The sequence below is a fragment of the Salmo salar genome, chromosome 18 (genome assembly GCF_965601325.2).
Source record: "Salmo salar chromosome 18, fSalSal1, whole genome shotgun sequence".
NCBI classification, from domain to species: Eukaryota; Metazoa; Chordata; class Actinopteri; order Salmoniformes; family Salmonidae; genus Salmo; species Salmo salar.
Window position 1 is genome coordinate 68,706,594 of NC_138308.1, and position 19,652 is coordinate 68,726,245.

A 19,652-nucleotide genomic window follows, 5' to 3' on the forward strand; every position below is an offset into this window, starting at 1 on the left:
CAGCACACAAACTGGCCTGCTTAGAGAGAGGTATTCCAATCTAAGCAATTCTATGGGGCATTTCTAAGCAGATACTTCTCACATTATTCATCTTGTGTTAGTAGTATATGTCAGAGGGGTAGACCTGATATGTACCTGCGATATCTGAAGGGCCATGAAATTGCTCTGGAACAAAACATCACACTTAGCTTACATAGAGTACATGATAAGTACTACTAATAGCATACGAAGGATAAGAATAACGGTATGAGTGCTCTATTACACACATTAAAGCCGTTCTCTCGACAATACATTTAGTCTGATCATCTCTGTGTGCTTTTCCTACCATCTGTCTGTACCAATAATGACAAATACCGGTAACAGCAGAATAATCACCCATAATAACATCTTTATAGTGCAGTGAGTGTACACTGAGGTATATCGAGTCTCCATTTAGAACAAGACAATACAGGCCTTCTACCCCATGGTCTTTTTCCGTTATGAGCCACAGCCATAAAGTAAAAGTAGTGTCCCTCCATGTTTCAGAATAACTCATGTTTACTTAATGGTTCCACTGGAAAAGCCTGCAGGGCAAAGTCCACCGGAGAGGAGCTAAGAATGGGTAGAGGTGAGGTAGAGAGATCCCACAGGCTCTGTGTGTGTCTGTGTGTGTGTGTTTGTGTGTGTGTGTGCACTCGAGTGAGTGTGTGAGAAAGAGCGAGGGGGGAGTAGTGTATAGTGTGTGTGTATAAACTGTGTATGTATTAGATTGTGCTGGTGCAAGCTACTGCCCACTGTGGTTAAAAAGTAGGATTGTTTCCCTATGACAGCAGTGTGTGTGGTGCGCTGCACTCAGCATTGCTTCCATGATAGGAATGTACAGTATATGGAAAGTTTTACTGCAGTGGGGTTATCTCTCAGAGTACAACTGAAGGCCACGTTTACAATAGTGAGCTGGCTGTTTAAGCTAGAGCCGGGAATTATATGGTGGAGAGGGGAGTGTTGTTTGACTTGTGAGTGAAGGCCGAGCCATCACACCCAACCTCTCTCTGTCTGCTGAGTGACTACACCTGGACAGTGTTCCTGTGAAGGACATACACGCACTTGCAAGCATGTACACACACACAAGCACGCATACAAGCACGCACGCACACACACGCACACAACCAATACACTTCCAGAAGGACTACCATGCTTTCAAGGTCCCCAGCCTGGTCTCATAGACATAGTAAACGTAAATCCAGGACACTCAAATTAGTATGAAATGTTACATGAGACAGAAAATGAACAAAAGGAGGGTGGTTGGGCGTATAACGCGAACGTCTGGCAACCTTAAAGGTTGCTGTTTGATCCTCATCACAGACAACTTTAGCATTTTAGCTAATTATCAACTTTTCAACGACTTACTACTTTTTAGATACTTTGTAACTACTTAGCATGTTAGCTAACCCTTCCCCTAACCTTAACCTTTAACCTACCTCCTAACTTTAACCTTAACTTTAACCCCTAACACAAATTCTTTCACTTAGGCCCCGCTTCCAGCTTTGGGGACCAACCCAAAGCATTTTCTTGCACTTCTATACATTTTGCCATGTCTAATGTGCATTCATGTGATTCTTGAGTGACTCAAACATTATTACAAACTGATGATGCACTTCCCAATTTTGAAATTGCACCTTGTGCATTCTACTATTACAACTTTCAAGAGTAAGTTGAAAGACGGACTGAGTTCCTTAAAAGCCCCACAGTTTGGGAACCACTGCCCTAGCCTAGCTAACGTTAGCATTAGCCACCTAGCCACCCCTAGCTAATGTTAGCCACAACAAATTGGAATTCGTAACATATCATACATTTTGCAAATTTGAAACATATTGTACATTTTGCAAATTCGAAACATATTTTACATTTTGGAAATTTGTTACATTGTACGAATTGCAATTCGTAACATATTATACGAATTGAAATTTGTAACATATCATATGAAATGGATGATGGACATCCACAAATGAATACATACCATAATAAACATAACGTATTATACTAAATGCTCTGAGACCACTTTGCAGCAGAATGACAGACAGTGAGATTTAGAGAGAGACCTGACATGTCTAGACCAGCTCGGTTTTGAAACACTCACTGTTGGAACATCTGGAAGAGAGCCTGGGGTGGCCCTGTGTGTGTGTGTGTGTGTGTGTGTGTGTGTGTGTGTGTGTGTGTGCGTGCGTGCGTGCGTGCGCGTGTGTGTGTGTGTGTGTGCGTGCGCGTGTGTGTATGTATGTGTGTGTCCTGGGCATATATGTGTTAATTTTGGGGAAGGGTCCCACTATCAGATCCCCCTATCAGATAGACTGGATGCCTAATGTTCTGGGCTGTCCAGATTCTCTAGTAGGAGGCCAGGGAGCTCCCATATGCCTGGGGAGCGGGTCCTGTGCTCCCAGGGGGAAAAGAGACACCATCTGCTGGGTAAGGTAACACCGCAGTATCAGCATGGTCCCACTGGCTGGACACCAGAGACACACAGGATCTAAAGTGTCTGCGACAATGACTACTATATAGTAGAAGCCATTACTATTTGTCAATTCAGTGAGGGCCTCCGAAATGGGCTGGGGAGTTCAATGGAGCATGTTCAGTGATTGATTGATTGACACGGCACACTCAGTGGTTCGTATTCATGAAGCGTCTTAGAGTAGGAGTGCTGATCTAGGATACATTTAGCTTTTTAGGTAATAATGCATTGTATTATATGGATGGGTGGGGGCCTGATCTTAGATCAGCATTCCCAATCTGGGATATATTTATCAATATGGGCTAGCAACTTTAAATACAGATTTTTGTTGTTGTTGAGGAGAACCAATGGGTCATCCCTCCTTGTAAAAGGCTTCCTTGTAGGTGCTATTGATTGTTTTGCCCTTGTATCAGCATTCACCAACACCCACTCAAATATATGAGGCAAGTAAGGTCATTTGAGTGTAAGGAAGGAGCCATAGCTCATGCTGTATGTTAAATAGTTCCATGTATTCATGAGAATATGCACATCGTGAAAATGTCAATCTGTTTGGTTGACAATTAGGCTTAAAATATGTTCAGCATATTTATCAAGGGCACATTTGAACCATCTTCCATTAATTAATTTAGTTCACTGATGTGAAAATCTCTGCCATCCTGGATATGTACACATATTATTGTAAGTTATGCCCTTTGATGTAAACCCATATCTACTTTTCTGTCAAATAAACATACAAACAAATCACAAGAAAACATTGCTTTTCCATTTTGGAATTTAGAATCCGTTATTGGAGGGGGGGGGGGGGGGGGGCATGTTGCTGAGGCGATGTTGCTGCGCAAAGGCAATGAGACTCTTGCAGAAGTCTACCCACAGGCGCTCACAATGTAGGAAGCGCTCGCTTGAAAACAGATTACCACCACACACACTGCTTGCCAGTGACTGATATTATTTGCTTCCATCTTCGGAGTGTTGATGGTAATCTGATTCATTTGAGGAAATTTGGCTCTGAGCATGGAGGGCTGCTATCTCCCCGAATACGAAAGGATGGAAGCGTGGCTTGACGACCACTTGGAGTTCGCTCACTCCTACTTTGTCAGGAAGGCTACAAGGTAAGCGCGGGGTGAGATTTAAGTCGTAACTGATTAAATGCATTTCCGAAACAGGGATAGCTCATTTTCTGATACATCCTCGCTGTCTATTATATTTTAATCAATCTGGGCGATAATGAATGTGTTCCGGTTATAGAAAGGCACCCGCAATGTATTCTACCTGAGTTGTTTCAACGTAAAAAGACATGCTACTAACGTTACTGACATGTATTATTGCGCCGGACCATCTGCACTACAATCAGTAACCATTCACTAAAATAGCGAGAGAATTGAGAGCGTAAGTGTAATCATTAACCTTTATTCGGGGGATTCCATTCCACGCTGTTCCAAAAAGCGCAGGGAATTAAAAGTTAAACACGTTTTGTTGTGTTACCACACAACTTCTGAAATAGATGCTATTGACATTATTAGTTGTTTCGGTTTTAGTATAACTTAAAGGTGTTATGGCATGTTTTGACATATCGCAGTGGCTCGTGTGCAGTTTTTGTTACTGTTACTGATAAGACATTATAGGCTGGATATATTTGCATAGATTGCAAACAGAACCTAAAAGGACAATTAGTTCATGTTTAGACATACAGTCAGTAAACAGTCATTATTTACAGTATTCTATCTCACAGCAGCACACTATAAATTCCTGGGTGAGGTGCCTGTTGTAGCAAGCCAGCAGCCTTACTGTCAGTAAGGGCATATTCTGTCCATATAGTGAGGCTGGTACATTGGCATCACAACTATCAGTCCTAGTTTAGTTTCAAGTTTCGAGTTTTATTGTCACTTGCACAACGTACGGTGAAATGCCTTTCTTGAAACCTCCAAACCCAACAATGCAGTAATCAATATCAATGTAGCACAAAAATAACATAAGGTAGAACAAAAACACAATAAATAAACATACGAAATAAGAAGAACATGAGAAAGTAAGAAGCTTTATACAGTGTCAGTTCCAATACCATACAACGTGCAGGGATACTGGAGCGATAGAGGTAGATATGTTTAGAGGTAAGGTGACTAGGCATGAGGACATATGATAAACAGAGTAGCAGCAGCATAAATGATGATTGTATGTGAGTGTGTGTAGAGTCAGTATAAATGTTTGTGCATGTTATGTGTGTGTTGGCGTGTCAGTGTGCGTGAGTGTGTAGAGTCCTGTGAGTGTGCATAGAGACAGAGCAACAACAACAAAAAGTAATACAAGGGTCAACTCAGATAGTTTGTGTAGCCATTCTTTTAGCTAAGTCTTATGGTTTGGGGATAGAAGCTGTTCAGGAGCCTGTTGGCACCTGTACCACTTGCCGTGCGGAAGCAGAAAGAACAGTCTATGGCTTGCGTGGCTGGACTCTTTAACGATTTTCCAGGTCTCCTTTTCACACTGCCTGATATAGAGGTCCTGGAAGGCATGGAGCTTGGCCCCAGTGATGTACTGGGCTGTCTGTACCACCTTCTGTAGAGCCATCCGATTGAGGGTGGTGCTGTTGGCATACCAAGTAGTGATGCAGCCAGTCAAGATGCTCTCAATGGTGCAGCTGTAGAACTTTCTGAGGATTTGAGGGCCCATGCCAAAGCTTTTCAACCTCCTCAGGGGGAAGAGGCCCTGTGGCACCTTCTTCAAACCAAGCGCGTATGAGTGGACCATTTTAAGTCATTAGTGATTTGGACACCGAGGAACTTGAAGCTCTCGACCCACTCCACTGCAGCCCCGTTGATGTGGATAGGGGCATGCTCGCCCCCTTGTTTCCTGTAGTCCACGATCAGCTCCTTGGTCTTACTGAAGTTGAGGCAGAAGTTGTTGTCTTGGCACCACACTGCCAGGTCACTGACCTCATCCCTGTAGGCTGTCTCATCGTCGCCGGTGATCAGGCCTACCACCGACTTGTCTTGATGATGGTGTTGAAGTCGTGAGTGGCCACGCAGTCGTGGGTGAACAGGGAGTACAGGAAGGGACTAAGCACACACCCCTGTGGGGCCGCCGTGTTGAGGGTCAGCGTGGCGGAGGTGATGTTGCCTACCATCACCACAATTGGTTGAGATTTCCACTGCACTGGTGTCAGCACATCATTTGTTGTCGATGAAGAGGCAACTCCCTCCCCCTCTCGATTTCCCTGACTCTACTGTCCTGTCCACTCAGTGACTGGAGAATCCATCGAGTTGGATAGCCATGAGGGGTATCTTGTCCGAAAGCCATGTTTCAGAAAAGCAGAGATTATTGCAGTTATGAGAGTCCCGTTTGTAGCAAATCCACGATCAGAGGTCATCCATCTTATTATCAAGTGATTGGCCAATAGAATGGAGGGAAGAGGTGATCAGTTTTCCCTACGGCTTAATCTCGCCAGGACTCCCCCTCTCCTGCCTCTTGGATACCCTGAAAATTGGGTCGGAATTACATAAAGAGCCCAGGGCAGATGAGTCGAAGTTCAAATCGGAATTGGGGTAAGTAACTGATGATCTGATGTTCAAACGTTCTTGTTGGTTATAAGAAGTGATAGTGGATACATTCTGTGATAATAAAGTGAAGACTTCTTTAGGGCTACTTATTTGCATTTAAGTCTAGCCAGAATAAGTGTTTGCCTGTCCAGGTTTGCATAATTTACATTTCAGTCAAATAATCTTATCTCATTTGATACCATCCCGTTTTCCATAGGCCCATGAAAAGGTCAGACATATTTCTCTTCGAGAAGTAATAGGAGATATGTATTTTTTTGTGTGTATCCACAGTAACCACATTATGTAAGAAAACATTATTTGATTGACACGTCAAAATATATCTGTTTGCACATATCATCAGATCGGATGTTTAGGTCTGAAACTCAGTTCTCTAAGAGCTCCTAAGGACACACTAGGGCTGCTCTATGGCAGATTCTCACTAGGGGGTCACGCACACACACACAGACGTACACACACGTTGCTGTCTCTTATGCTTGGCGAGATAACATTCCGCTTCCATCGGCTTGTGATTTCATAGTGTGGTTAGGGCTCAGTTTTATGTGTCTGGCAGGCAGCCTAATCTACAGGCACATTTCATGGCAAATACGTTTTACAGCCGCTGGGGTTTCAGTAGAGCTGTTCAGCCAAAGAAAGTCTTTGACAAAATAAAAAGGTTGGGATTTGAACCTAGGACCTTGTGGTTAACAGTGTTTTTTAGTGCTGGAACTGTGCATATCAGTCATGCTTTACAAATGTGCACTGCTGACCAGAATTAGCCTGTGAGTTACTGTGTGAGTCGGAACGTGTGTGTGTGTGTGGTGTGTGTGCGTGGTGTGTACATTAGAGGTCGGCTGATTTTTCAACCCCCGATACCGATTATTGGAGGACCAAAAAATCCGCCACCGATTAATCGGCCGATTTTTATATATATATATATATATATATATATATATATATATATATATATTTGTAATAATGACAATTACAACAATACTGAATGAACACTTATTTTAACTTAATATAATACATCAGTAAAATCAATTTAGTCTCAAATTAATAATGAAACATGTTCAATTTGGTTTAAATAATGCAAAAACAAAGTGTTGAAGAAGAAAGTAAAAGTGCAATATGTGCCATGTAAGAAACCTAACGTTTAAGTGCCTTGCTCAGAACATGAGAACATATGAAGCTGGTGGTTCCTTTTAACATAAGTCTTCAATATTCCCAGGTAAGATGTTTTAGGTTGTAGTTATTATAGGAATTATAGGACTATTTCTCTCAATACCATTTGTATTTCATATACCTTTGACTATTGGATGTTCTTATAGGCACTATAGTATTGCCAGCCTAATCTCGGGAGTTGAAAGGCTTGAAGTCATAAACAGCGCAATGCTTGAAGCACAGCGAAGAGCTGCTGGCAAATGCACGAAAGTGCTGTTTGAATGAATGCTTACGAGCCTGCTGCTGCCTACCACCGCTCAGTCAGACTGCTATATCAAATCATAGACTTAATTATAATATAATAACACACAGAAAAATGAGCCTTAGGTCATTAATATGGTCAAATCTGGAAACTATCATTTCGAAAACAAACCGTTTATTCTTTCAGTGAAATACGGAACCGTTCCGTATTTGATCTAACAGGTGGCATCCATAAGTCTAAATATTGCTGTTACATTACACAACCTTCAATGTTATGTCATAATTATGTAAAATTCTGGCAAATGAATTACGGTCTTTGTTAGGAAGAAATGGTCTTCACACAGTTCGCAACGAGCCAGGCGGCCCAAACTGCTGCATGTACCCTGACTCTGCTTGCACAGAACGCAAGAAAAGTGACACTATTTCCCTAGTTAAAATAAATTCATGTTAGCAGGCAATATTAACAAACTATGCAGGTTTCAAAATATTCTGCTCAAAAAAATAAAGGGAACACTTAAACAACACAATGTAACTCCAAGTCAATCACACTTCTGTGAAATCAAACTGTCCACTTAGGAAGCAACACTGATTGACAATACATTTCACATGCTGTTGTGCAAATGGAATAGACAACAGGTGGAAATTATAGGCAATTAGCAAGACACCCCCAATAAAGGAGTGGTTCTGCAGGTGGTAACCACAGACCACTTCTCAGTTCCTATGCTTCCTGGCTGATGTTTTGGTCACTTTTGAATGCTGGCGGTGCTTTCACTCTAGTGGTAGCATGAGACGGCGTCTACAACCCACACAAGTGGCTCAGGTAGTGCAGCTCATCCAGGATGGCACATCAATGCGAGCTGTGGCAAGAAGGTTTGCTGTGTCTGTCAGCGTAGTGTCCAGAGCATGGAGGCGCTACCAGGAGACAGGCCAGTACATCAGGAGACGTGGAGGAGGCCGTAGGAGGGCAACAACCCAGCAGCAGGACCGCTACCTCCGCCTTTGTGCAAGGAGGAGCACTGCCAGAGCCCTGCAAATGACCTCCAGCAGGCCACAAATGTGCATGTGTCTGCTCAAACGGTCAGAAACAGACTCCATGAGGGTGGTATGAGGGTCCGACATCCACAAGTGGGGGTTGTGCTTACAGCCCAACACCGTGCAGGACGTTTGGCATTTGCCAGAGAACACCAAGATTGGCAAATTCGCCACTGGCGCCCTGTGCTCTTCACACATGAAAGCAGGTTCACACTGAGCACATGTGACAGACGTGACAGTCTGGAGACACCGTGGAGAGCGTTCTGCTGCCTTCAACATCCTCCAGCATGACCGGTTTGGCAGTGGGTCAGTCATGGTGTGGGGTGGCATTTCTTTGGGGGGCCGCACAGCCCTCCATGTGCTCGCCAGAGGTAGCCTGACTGCCATTAGGTACCGAGATGAGATCCTCAGACCCCTTGTGAGACCATATGCTGGTGCGGTTGGCCCTGGGTTCCTCCTAATGCAAGATAATGCTAGATCTCATGTGGCTGGAGTGTGTCAGCAGTTCCTGCAAGAGGAAGGCATTGATGCTATGGACTGGCCCGTCCGTTCCCCAGACATGAATCCAATTGAGCACATCTGGGACATCATGTCTCGCTCCATCCACCAACGCCACGTTGCACCACAGACTGTCCAGGAGTTGGCGGATGCTTTAGTCCAGGTCTGGGAGGAGATCCCTCAGGAGACCATCCGCCACCTCATCAGGAGCATGCCCAGGTGTTGTAGGGAGGTCATACAGGCACGTGGAGGCCACACACACTACTGAGCCTCATTTTGACTTGTTTTAAGGACATTACATCAAAGTTGTTTCAGCCTGTAGTGTGGTTTTCCACTTTAATTTTGAGTGTGACTCCAAATCCAGACCTCCATGGGTTGATAAATTGGATTTCCATTGATTATTTTTGTGTGATTTTGTTGTCAGCACATTCAACTATGTAAAGACAAAAGTATTTAATAAGATTATTTCATTCATTCAGATCTAGGATGTGTTATTTTAGTGTTCCCTTTATTTTTTTGAGCAGTGTATATACTTGTGTATTGATTTTAAGAAAGGCATTGATGTTTATGGTTAGGTACAGATTGGTGCAACGACAGTGCTTTTTTTCGCCAATGCGCTTGTTAAATCACCCGTTTGGCAAAGTAGGCTGTGATTCAATGACAAATTAACAGGCACCGCATTGATTATATGCAATGCAGGACAAGCTAGATAAACTAGTAATATCATCAACCATGTGTAGTTAACTAGTGATTATGTTAAGATTGATTGTTTTTATAAGATAAGTTTAATGCTAGCTAGCACCTTACCTTGGCTCCTTACGGCACTCGCATAACAGGTAGTCAGCCTGCCACGCAGTCTCCTCGTGGAGCGCAACGTAATCGGCCATAATCGGTGTCCAAAAATGCCGATTACCGATTGTTATGAAAACTTTAAATCGGCCCTAATTAATCGGCCATTCTGATGTGCCCCTGGGTCTGCGGTAGAAAGTTGTTAAAGTGCTCCTTAAATGCCTTTATACAATGTCTAACATTGTTGATTAATGTATTGTAAGTCTTGTAAGGCATATCTCATGATGTGTTGTAATGCATGTCCTGTATGTCCTGTCTATTGTCTATTAGGAGATGGAGAAAGCTGGTAGAACTTCCTCGCACTACCTCCACGTGTAATGCTTATCAAATACACAAATTCCTCAGATTGTTTATATTTTCCTATTTTCCGTTGTATGATGTTGATTATTGTTTTTATAATGTCGTATAATGTCCTGTGTGTTGTGTGTTGGTACAGGGAGATGGTGAATGCCTGGTTTGCTGAGCGAGTCCACTCCATCCAGCCCTCCTCATCATCCTCCTCCTCGTCATCCTCCAAAGAAACCCTTACACCACAGAGACCCACCCAGCCCTCAGACAGTCCCTGCCTAGCCTTCTCCCTGCCCCCTTCCCTGGGCCTGATCGACGGGCGCTCTCCCTCCCCAGCCCCCAGCCCTGCTCCCAGCACCCCCACCCGCAAGATCTCTGCATCTGAGTTTGACAGGCCACTGAGGCCCATTGTGGTCAAGGACGCGGAAGGCTCACTAACCTTCCTCTGCGACGCCGAACCCGACCGAGGCGACATCCGGACGCCCATGCCCTTCAGAACCCAGCAGGGAGGGGTCGGGTTTGGCATCCCCCCGGGGATGATGGACGAGGTGGGCAGTGCCCGGGGGTTGGACCGCTGTGCCAGGCTGTTGGAGTTGGTGAAGGATGTGTCGAGTCACCTGGACGTGACGGCTCTGTGCTACAAGATCTTCCTGCACATCAACGAGCTGATTGCTGCTGACCGCTACTCCCTCTTCCTGGTAGGTAGGGGCACGATGGGAAAGAAGGATAAGGCACGGGTTAGCCTATGAGAGAAAGAAGGATAGGGCATGGGTTAGCCTATGAGAGAAAGAAGGATAGGGCACGGGTTAGCCTATGAGAGAAAGAAGGATAGGGCACGGGTTAGCCTATGAGAGAAAGAAGGATAGGGCACGGGTTAGCCTATGAGAGAAAGAAGGATAGGGCACGGGTTAGCCTATGAGAGAAAGAAGGATAGGGCACGGGTTAGCCTATGAGAGAAAGAAGGATAAGGCATGGGTTAGCCTATGAGAGAAAGAAGGATAAGGCATGGGTTAGCCTATGAGAGAAAGAAGGATAGGGCACGGGTTAGCCTATGAGAGAAAGAAGGATAGGGCACGGGTTAGCCTATGAGAGAAAGAAGGATAGGGCACGGGTTAGCCTATGAGAGAAAGAAGGATAGGGCACGGGTTAGCCTATGAGAGAAAGAAGGATAGGGTACGGGTTAGCCTATGAGAGAAAGAAGGATAGGGCACGGGTTAGCCTATGAGAGAAAGAAGGATAGGGCACGGGTTAGCCTATGAGAGAAAGAAGGATAGGGCACGGGTTAGCCTATGAGAGAAAGAAGGATAGGGCACGGGTTAGCCTATGAGAGAAAGAAGGATAGGGCACGGGTTAGCCTATGAGAGAAAGAAGGATAGGGTACGGGTTAGCCTATGAGAGAAAGAAGGATAGGGCACGGGTTAGCCTATGAGAGAAAGAAGGATAGGACACGGGTTAGCCTATGAGAGAAAGAAGGATAGGGCACGGGTTAGCCTATGAGAGAAAGAAGGATAGGACACGGGTTAGCCTATGAGAGAAAGAAGGATAGGACACGGGTTAGCCTATGAGAGAAAGAAGGATAGGGCACGGGTTAGCCTATGAGAGAAAGAAGGATAGGGCACGGGTTAGCCTATGAGAGAAAGAAGGATAGGGCACGGGTTAGCCTATGTCATGAAACAAATTTAGTATGAGATGATGAAGGATTAGTATTTCAATTATATGGTGCTGTTGGAAAACTGTTAACTGTTGGAAAAGTTGGCTCCCAAGTGTACTTACTGCTGTCTCTAATTATAAAAAAATATTATTATTAGAATGACATTTTCCATTTTATATATATTTTTTCCCACACCAGATACAAACATACACATACGAACAACAACTTACAAACGCACACAAACCATGACACAAACATCTCATCTGCCCAAACCCGCATGCTCAAACCTCCATCCCTAGTGCCTGCATTATAGTTTGCCACATTGTGTCATATTGTAAAAATAAATCAATCTCGGTCGCCGGTGCTATTTCAATAATAAATCATTGGATTTTTCCATTGTGTTAATGATGGCCGGTTGATTGATTTCCAAGTTTTTAGTATAGGTTTTTTCAAGATGAGGAGACCCATTTAGCTGGATGATTATCTCACTACACCCCGATATGCCATGTCTTGAAATATGCAGACAGACGGATTAAAAGTACCTTTACATTGTAATACTTTTGACAGCCAACTTTCTAGCTCTGCCCATACGTTTTGAACTTCATAGCAGTCCCAGAAAGCATGGATTATTGAGTCCTTGTTAGTTTTACACTTAAGACATGACTCTGCCGTTGTGCTGTAGAATTTGTGAAGTTTGTCTCTTGTATAATACATTCTATACATTAGTTTATACTGGATTAAGCATACATTTTAGTTAACTGTAATTTCATTAGTTATGCTCCAACATTTCCTCCATCTTGTGCCAACATCAGTTATTTTTAAGTCTTGGTTCCAATAGTTTATATTTTTTTCTAAGAGAGTTGGATATGCTCTCTTTAAGGTTTTGTATATCTTCCCTCATATGAACATTCTGTTCTGACTCAAATAAGATTCCCTCAAGGTTGCTCTGATGTCCAAAAGATTTCTAATAAAAATTTCGCGATATGTAACTTTTAAGTTGCATATATTTAAAAATATCTACATTGGTCAGTCCAAAATTGCTTTTTAATTCTATTATGGAAATAAATGTACATATGTACAAAAGTATGTGGACACCACTTCAAATTAGTGGATTCGGCTATTTTAACACCCATTGCTGACAGGTGTATAAAATCGAGCACACAGCCACGATAGGAAAACATGCTGACTGCGAGCCAGGCATAATGGCCCAACATCAGTGCCCGACCTCACTAATGGCCCAACATCAGTGCCCGACCTCACTAATGCTCTTGTGGCTGAATGGAAGCAAGTCCCCGCAGCAATGTTCCAACATCTAGTGGAAAGCCTTCCCAGAATAGTGGAGGCTGTTATAGCAGGGGGGGCAACTTCATATGCCCATGGTTTTAGAATGAGATACAGTGAGGGAAAAAAGTATTTGATCCCCTGCTGATTTTGTACGTTTGCCCACTGACAAGGAAATGATCAGTCTATAATTTTAATGGTAGGTTTATTTGAACAGTGAGAGACAGAATAACAACAAAAAAATTCAGAAAAACGCATGTCAAAAATGTTATAAAATGATTTGCATTCTAATGAGAAAAATAAGTATTTGACCCCTCTGAAAAACATTACTTAGTACTTGGTGGCAAAACCCTTGTTGGCAATCACAGAGGTCAGACGTTTCTTGTAGTTGGCCACCAGGTTTGCACACATCTCAGGAGGGATTTTGTCCCACTCCTCTTTGCAGATCTTCTCCAAGTCACTAAGGTTTCGAGGTTGACGTTTGGCAACTCAAACCTTCAGCTCCCTCCACAGATTTCCTATGGGATTAAGGTCTGGAGACTGGCTAGGCCACTCCAGGACCATTAATGTGCTTCTTCTTGCCACTCCTTTGTTGGCACTCCTTTGTTGCCTTGGCCTTGTGTTTTGGGTCATTGTCATGCTGGAATACCCATCCACGACCCATTTTCAATGCTCTGGCTGAGGGAAGGAGGTTCTCACCCAAGATTTGACAGTACATGACCCCGTCCATCGTCCCTTTGATGCGGTGAAGTTGTCCTGTCCCCTTAGCAGAAAAACACCCCCAAAGCATAATGTTTCCACCTCCATGTTTGATGGTGGGGATGGTGTTCTTGGGGTCATAGGCAGCATTCCTCCTCCTCCAAACACGGCGAGTTGAGTTGATGTCAAAGAGCTCCATTTTGATCTCATCTGACCACAACACTTTCACCAGTTGTCCTCTGAGTCATTCAGATGTTAATTGGCAAACTTCAGACGGGCATGTATATGTGCTTTCTTGAGCAGGGGGACCTTGCAGTCGCTGCAGGATTTCAGTCCTTCACGGCGTAGTGTGTTACCAATTGTTTTCTTGGTGACTATGGTCCCAGCTGCCTTGAGATCATTGACAAGATCCTCCCGTGTAGTTCTGGGCTGATTCCTGACCGTTCTCATGATCATTGCAACTCCACGAGGTGAGTGAGATCTTGCATGGAGCCCCAGGCCGAGGGAGATTGACAGTTCTTTTGTGTTTCTTCCATTTGCGAATAATCGCACCAACTGTTGTCACCTTCTCACCAAGCTGCTTGGCGATGGTCTTGTAGCCCATTCCAGCCTTGTGTAGGTCTACAATCTTGTCCCTGACATCCTTGGAGAGCTCTTTGGTCTTGGCCATGGTGGAGAGTTTGGAATCTGATTGATTGATTGCTTCTGTGGACAGGTGTCTTTTATACAGGTAACAAACTGAGATTAGGAGCACTCCCTTTTAGAGTGTGCTCCTAATCTCAGCTCGTTACCTGTATAAAAGACACCTGGGAGCCAGAAATCTTTCTGATGTAGAGGGAGTCAAATACTTATTTCCCTCATTAAAATGCAAATCAATTTATAACATTTTTGACATGTGTTTTTCTGGCTTTTTATGCTGTTATTTTGTCTCTCACTGTTCAAATAAACCTACCATTAAAATTATAGACTGATTATTTCTTTGTCAGTGTGCAAACGTACAAAATCAGCAGGGGATCAATAATTATTTTCTCTCACTGTATTCAACAAGCAGGTGTCCACATACTTTGGTCATGTAGTGTATTTCCTGTTACCAAGTCATTTAAGGTTTTTATGCCTTTAGTTTTCCATGTGGATCAACTTATCTGTGAATTCTGAAGTGCTATTCAAGGATTGTTCCATAGGGTTGTGTTTTTAGGGAGTGATATTGGTTCTTGTAGAATATGTTTCATATTCTTCCATATTGTTCTAGTGTTCTTAACTATGAAGTGGTTAATGTTATTAGCTTTATCCTTTGAACATAGACATGTAAAAAGATTCTGGGGATGAGCATGTGCATCTTCAATATGTACCCATTGTTCGTCTAACTTTGTTGCAAGTAAAAGCCTTGGGTAGCGTGTTGCAGTTTAGGCTCCTCAGAGGAGGAAGGGGAGGACCATCCTCCTCAGTGAATTTCATAAAAATATAAATTGTAAAACATTTAAAAAGTTATAATTTTTAGATAAAACTATACTAAATATAATCACGTGACCAAATAATTGATTAAAACACACTATTTAGCAAAGAAGGTCTACAGTAGCCTCAACAGCACTCTGTAGGGTAGCACCATGGTGTAGCAGGAAGACAGCTAGCTTCCGTCCTCCTCTGGGTACATTGACTTCAATACAAAACCTAGGAGGTTCATGGTTCTCACCCCTTCCATAGAAACACAGTAATTATGACAACATCCGGAGGAAGTCCTCCAGCCTATCAGAGCTCTTGCAGCATGAACTGCCATGTTGTCCACAGAATCAAAGGATCAGAGAATTAATCTAGTACTGAAAGCATAAGCTACAGCTAGCTAGCACTGCGGTGTATAAATGTGGTGAGTAGTTGACTCAGAGAGAGAAATACAATAGTTGAACATTTTGAACAAATTAATTTCTTCCAAAATTAAGGAGAAGCAAGAGAAGCAAGAGAAGCAGTTTCACTTACTTAGCTAGCAAATGCAGCTAGCTTGTTTAGCCTACTGAAACACCCTGCTCAAACAGAGGGATGCTATGTTAGCTTGCTGGATATGACTTTCCAACAAGGTAAGCTGTTGGTATTACTCATTTATTGCCACCGGGACCCGCCGGTGTAACTGCTTACTGACTATACACTGTAACGTTACTGCATGATTGTAGCGGGTTTACTAACGCGTTCGTTTTATTAGCTATGCTGACTATGACATAACTTTAGCTAATATGGTGACAACGATGTAGGCTGTGTGTAGCGGTTTGGCCACAAGTGAAGGGAAGAGGTGAGAGGAGGAGAGATGCGAGAACGGATACAACGTGGTTGCTATGAAAGGGAACAGTGTTTACGTGCGATCAGGGGTGTATTCATTCCGCCAATTCTGTTGAAAAACATTTCTTAAACGGAACAAAACGTGGAATTAACATACCTGAATTTGTCCAATAGAAACTCTTGTTTGCAACTGCTGGACATCATCATCATTAATTACACCCTATGTCAGCTACATGCAGGCAAGTGTAAAAGGCGGTATTAAATCTCACTGTCTGTCCATGTGTCACTGTCTGTCACCTCAAATTTGTCTCTCGACCTGTGTGCACCTAAGTTTTAAACTTTCTTTCATACGCTAGGTTTTGGCAACCTCATGATGGGTATAGGGAACATTTTGTAGCCTAAACCTATCGCTGTTACATTGAACTGGGTGAATAGAATATGAATGACAGTCATCCAATATGCTGTAATAGAAATAAAAATCACCCTCCCTCATCTTAAACGGCACTTGATACAATTCCAGGTCAGGAAGGTTAAAACCACACTCAGATTTAGGAAGATGTAAAGCTTCCCTTTTTATTCTATGAATTTTATTTGCTCATATCTTTGGATTCCTGTCTAATCCTTATCTATCTGACTATACAACCATATCAGGTAGAAATTAGAACATTTCCATGCAAATGAACAGGAAAGTATCATATCAAATCATGGCGTAGTGTAAACTGTAGAGCATTTTGCACAGTTTCTTCCTGTAGAATCTCGATAGGTATGACCTCACTTCTGTTCCTTGTTGTGTGATCCCAGGTGGGTGAGGACAGCTCCAACAGGAAGTTCCTGGTGAGCAGGCTGTTTGATGTGGCCGAGGGCTCCACACTGGAGGAGGTGTCTAATAGCTGCATCCGCCTGGAGTGGAACAAGGGAATTGTGGGTCACGTGGCGGCCACCGGCCAGCCCCTCAACATCAAGAACGCTTACGAGGTGAGACTTTAATTTATTTTTTATTTAACCTTTATTTAAGTAGGCAAGTCAGTTAAGAACAAATTCTTATTTTACAATGACGGCCTACCCCGGCCAAACCCTCCCCTAACCCGGACTACTCTGGGCCAATTGAACGCCGCCCTATGTGTCTTCTGATCACGACCGGTTGAGATACAGCCCGGGATTGAACCAGGGTCTGTAGTGATGCCTCAAGCACTGATATGCAGTGCCTAAGACCGCTGCGCCACTCGTCGAGACAGAGCCTTTCTTTCCTCGTTTTTTTGTAGTCTCATTCTCTTTTTATTTTCCTTATTGGGTAAGGTTTTCATTTACTGTCCTATTTCAGGTGGTACTTACTAAAACATTATGCTGTTAAAAGCGATAATTTATGATGCCTACTTCAAAGAATTCATCACAATTGATGACCACCGGGTATCACATGGTAGTGGTGCCTGTTTCAATGAATCGTCAAGAAACCCAAATGTAGTTATCACAGTAGGTAATTGAATGATTATTACAACATATTCCCGTGTACAGTCTAAGTACTACCTAGGTAATACTGTAAAATAAAGGGTAATCCTCTTTTGACCTCCTTTTTTTGCAGCCTCCCTTGTTTCTCTGCTGCATGTCAGGTAATATGGACACCCGGTGCTGTTTGCGTAGGTTTGCGTAGGTAGGATTATGATGATGAATATAATGAGGATGTTGGTGTGTGTGTTTTGAATCAGGATACTGTTTGTGTTGGAGAGTATGTGTCTTTGCTGTCGGAGTGCAGGATCTGAGAGTGACTGGCCAAGCATAAACCACAGAGCGGGAGGGAGGGAGGGAGAATTAAAAAATTAGAGATCAAACACGATCACGTAGGTCAAAAAGTACATCACTGGACTGAAGGACATGCATTCAATCCCTCTCACACACATGCTTAAAGTGAAATACTCACAAAAATCGGTGCGAGTTGACCTTCTTTTACTTAAGGGCCCAGACATACCTCACTCATGACACGTCGTTCCTTGACAGTTTGAGTATATCGATCCTGTTGGGTATTGTTTTACAAGACGTATCACTTTCTTGCTGCAATCAATAATCAAACCGTCTTGCCATTTCAACCTGTCATTACCAAGGCAGTCTAAGATGGTCAGTCATGAGTATATACAGTAGAGTAAAGGTAGTAATGCTGTAATGATCTGTAATGATTAAAGGTCGTAGTATCAGTCTTGGCCCAGTTACAATGTCATGGCCCCTGGAGACCATGCCGGAGTTTAACCTTTGACCCACATAGTGATGTCACTGCACAGGGCCTAAAACAGGGCTCAGCTTTCCTTGCTGTCTCTCAGCCATGGAAAATACACGGTTGTGCTGACTGCTGAGTGTGTGTGTAGTGTGCGTGTGTGCATGTGTGTGTCCTTCAGCTGCAAGTGGCCGCTGTTCTATTCCATTTTTACCTTGCTGTCACATATACATTAAGAGCAGGATTGTAGACATACAGTATGCATTTGACTACGTACATGGCGCGTGTATCTACTCAGACTGCAGCAGGACCAGAGGTCTTCCTGACATGATCCCCCTCTCTAGGACAGTGGTTTCCAACCTTTTTTAACCCCTTTAAGTACCCCCTGTAAATAGGCCAAGTACCCCCGGGGGTCCTAGTACCCCTGGTTGGGAACCACTGCTCTAGGAGATGTAAACTTCTCTGTGTTCTCCCAGTAGGGTCCCAGCTGTGTCAATTGGTGGAGAGGGAGATGAAAGCCAGAGTCTGTAAGGAGGACAGGATGTGTAATGTGAAGAGCTCACACACACACACACACACACACACATTGACACACACGCACACATTCGCACGCACGTACACGCACATGCGTGTGCTCCCACACACATACAAACACACACACTCAGCCAGACCCCCTGTGGAGGTAGTATGTCTTTGAAAGAGAAGGCAGATGTTTGAGAGAGAGAGAGAGAGAGAAAAGAGAGAGTGTTCTTTCTTCTTTGTGTACATGTCCATGTCTACTCACATGCAATTTCATGTGACATCACTCTACCTTACCCCTGATTAGCTAGCTGCTACGCAATCATCTGGTTGCCGGCCAACAGTTTTCAGACTGACGACGATGACTTTATTGGTGATATTTATAGCACTTAATTTTGATGAAGTGGCTGGGTGTTTTCCTAAACAAGCCTACAGGGACCTAGACTGGAGGAGAGGGAGGGAGAGAGAAGAAGAGATAAATTAGAAGAGACAGAGCGAGGAAGAGACAAAGACAGAGAGAGAGAGCCAGTGGCTTCTTGTCAACACACCTGTGTCCAATTAGTTTGTTAATCCGGTATGGACAGGGGAGAGGGGGGGTGTGGGTGTGGTGTGTGTGTGTGTGTGTGTGTGTGGTGTGTGTGTGTGTGTGTGTGTGTGTGTGTGTGTGTGTGTGTGTGTGTGTGTGTGGTGTGTGTGTGTGTGTGTGTGTGTGTCCTTTAGCGAAACAAGCCACCAGCTGGGTCCATAGAACCTGATACGGGACCTGCGTTATGTTTTTACAAAACAGCCAAAGCTTTCAGGAAGTGCATCTGCGTCACTCTGCATAGAGGTAGCTCCTACCTAGGGAATTCCTAGCTCTTTGATTGGCTCGTTAAGCCCCAGTTTGGGCAGTTGGGATGGCATTCAAATTGTCGGTGAAACCGGGATCAA

General features: G+C 43.6%; 1 protein-coding gene across 3 annotated transcripts in view; it reads left to right on the forward strand.

The window, feature by feature from the left end:
- LOC106577501 (cGMP-specific 3',5'-cyclic phosphodiesterase) overlaps positions 1-19,652 on the forward strand; it is a 92,661-nt gene that overhangs the window by 21,581 nt on the left and 51,428 nt on the right. For 2 of the 3 annotated variants that reach the window (XM_014155558.3, XM_014155559.3), the window contains exons 1-3: positions 3,325-3,594; positions 10,253-10,802; positions 16,802-16,975. In XM_014155558.3, the coding sequence (XP_014011033.1) occupies positions 3,497-3,594; positions 10,253-10,802; positions 16,802-16,975 (822 nt within the window). In that variant the 5' untranslated portion in view covers positions 3,325-3,496. Of the gene's footprint in view, positions 1-3,324; positions 3,595-10,252; positions 10,803-16,801; positions 16,976-19,652 lie in introns of those variants that run through there. The other variant, XM_014155561.3, reaches the window with a different exon arrangement.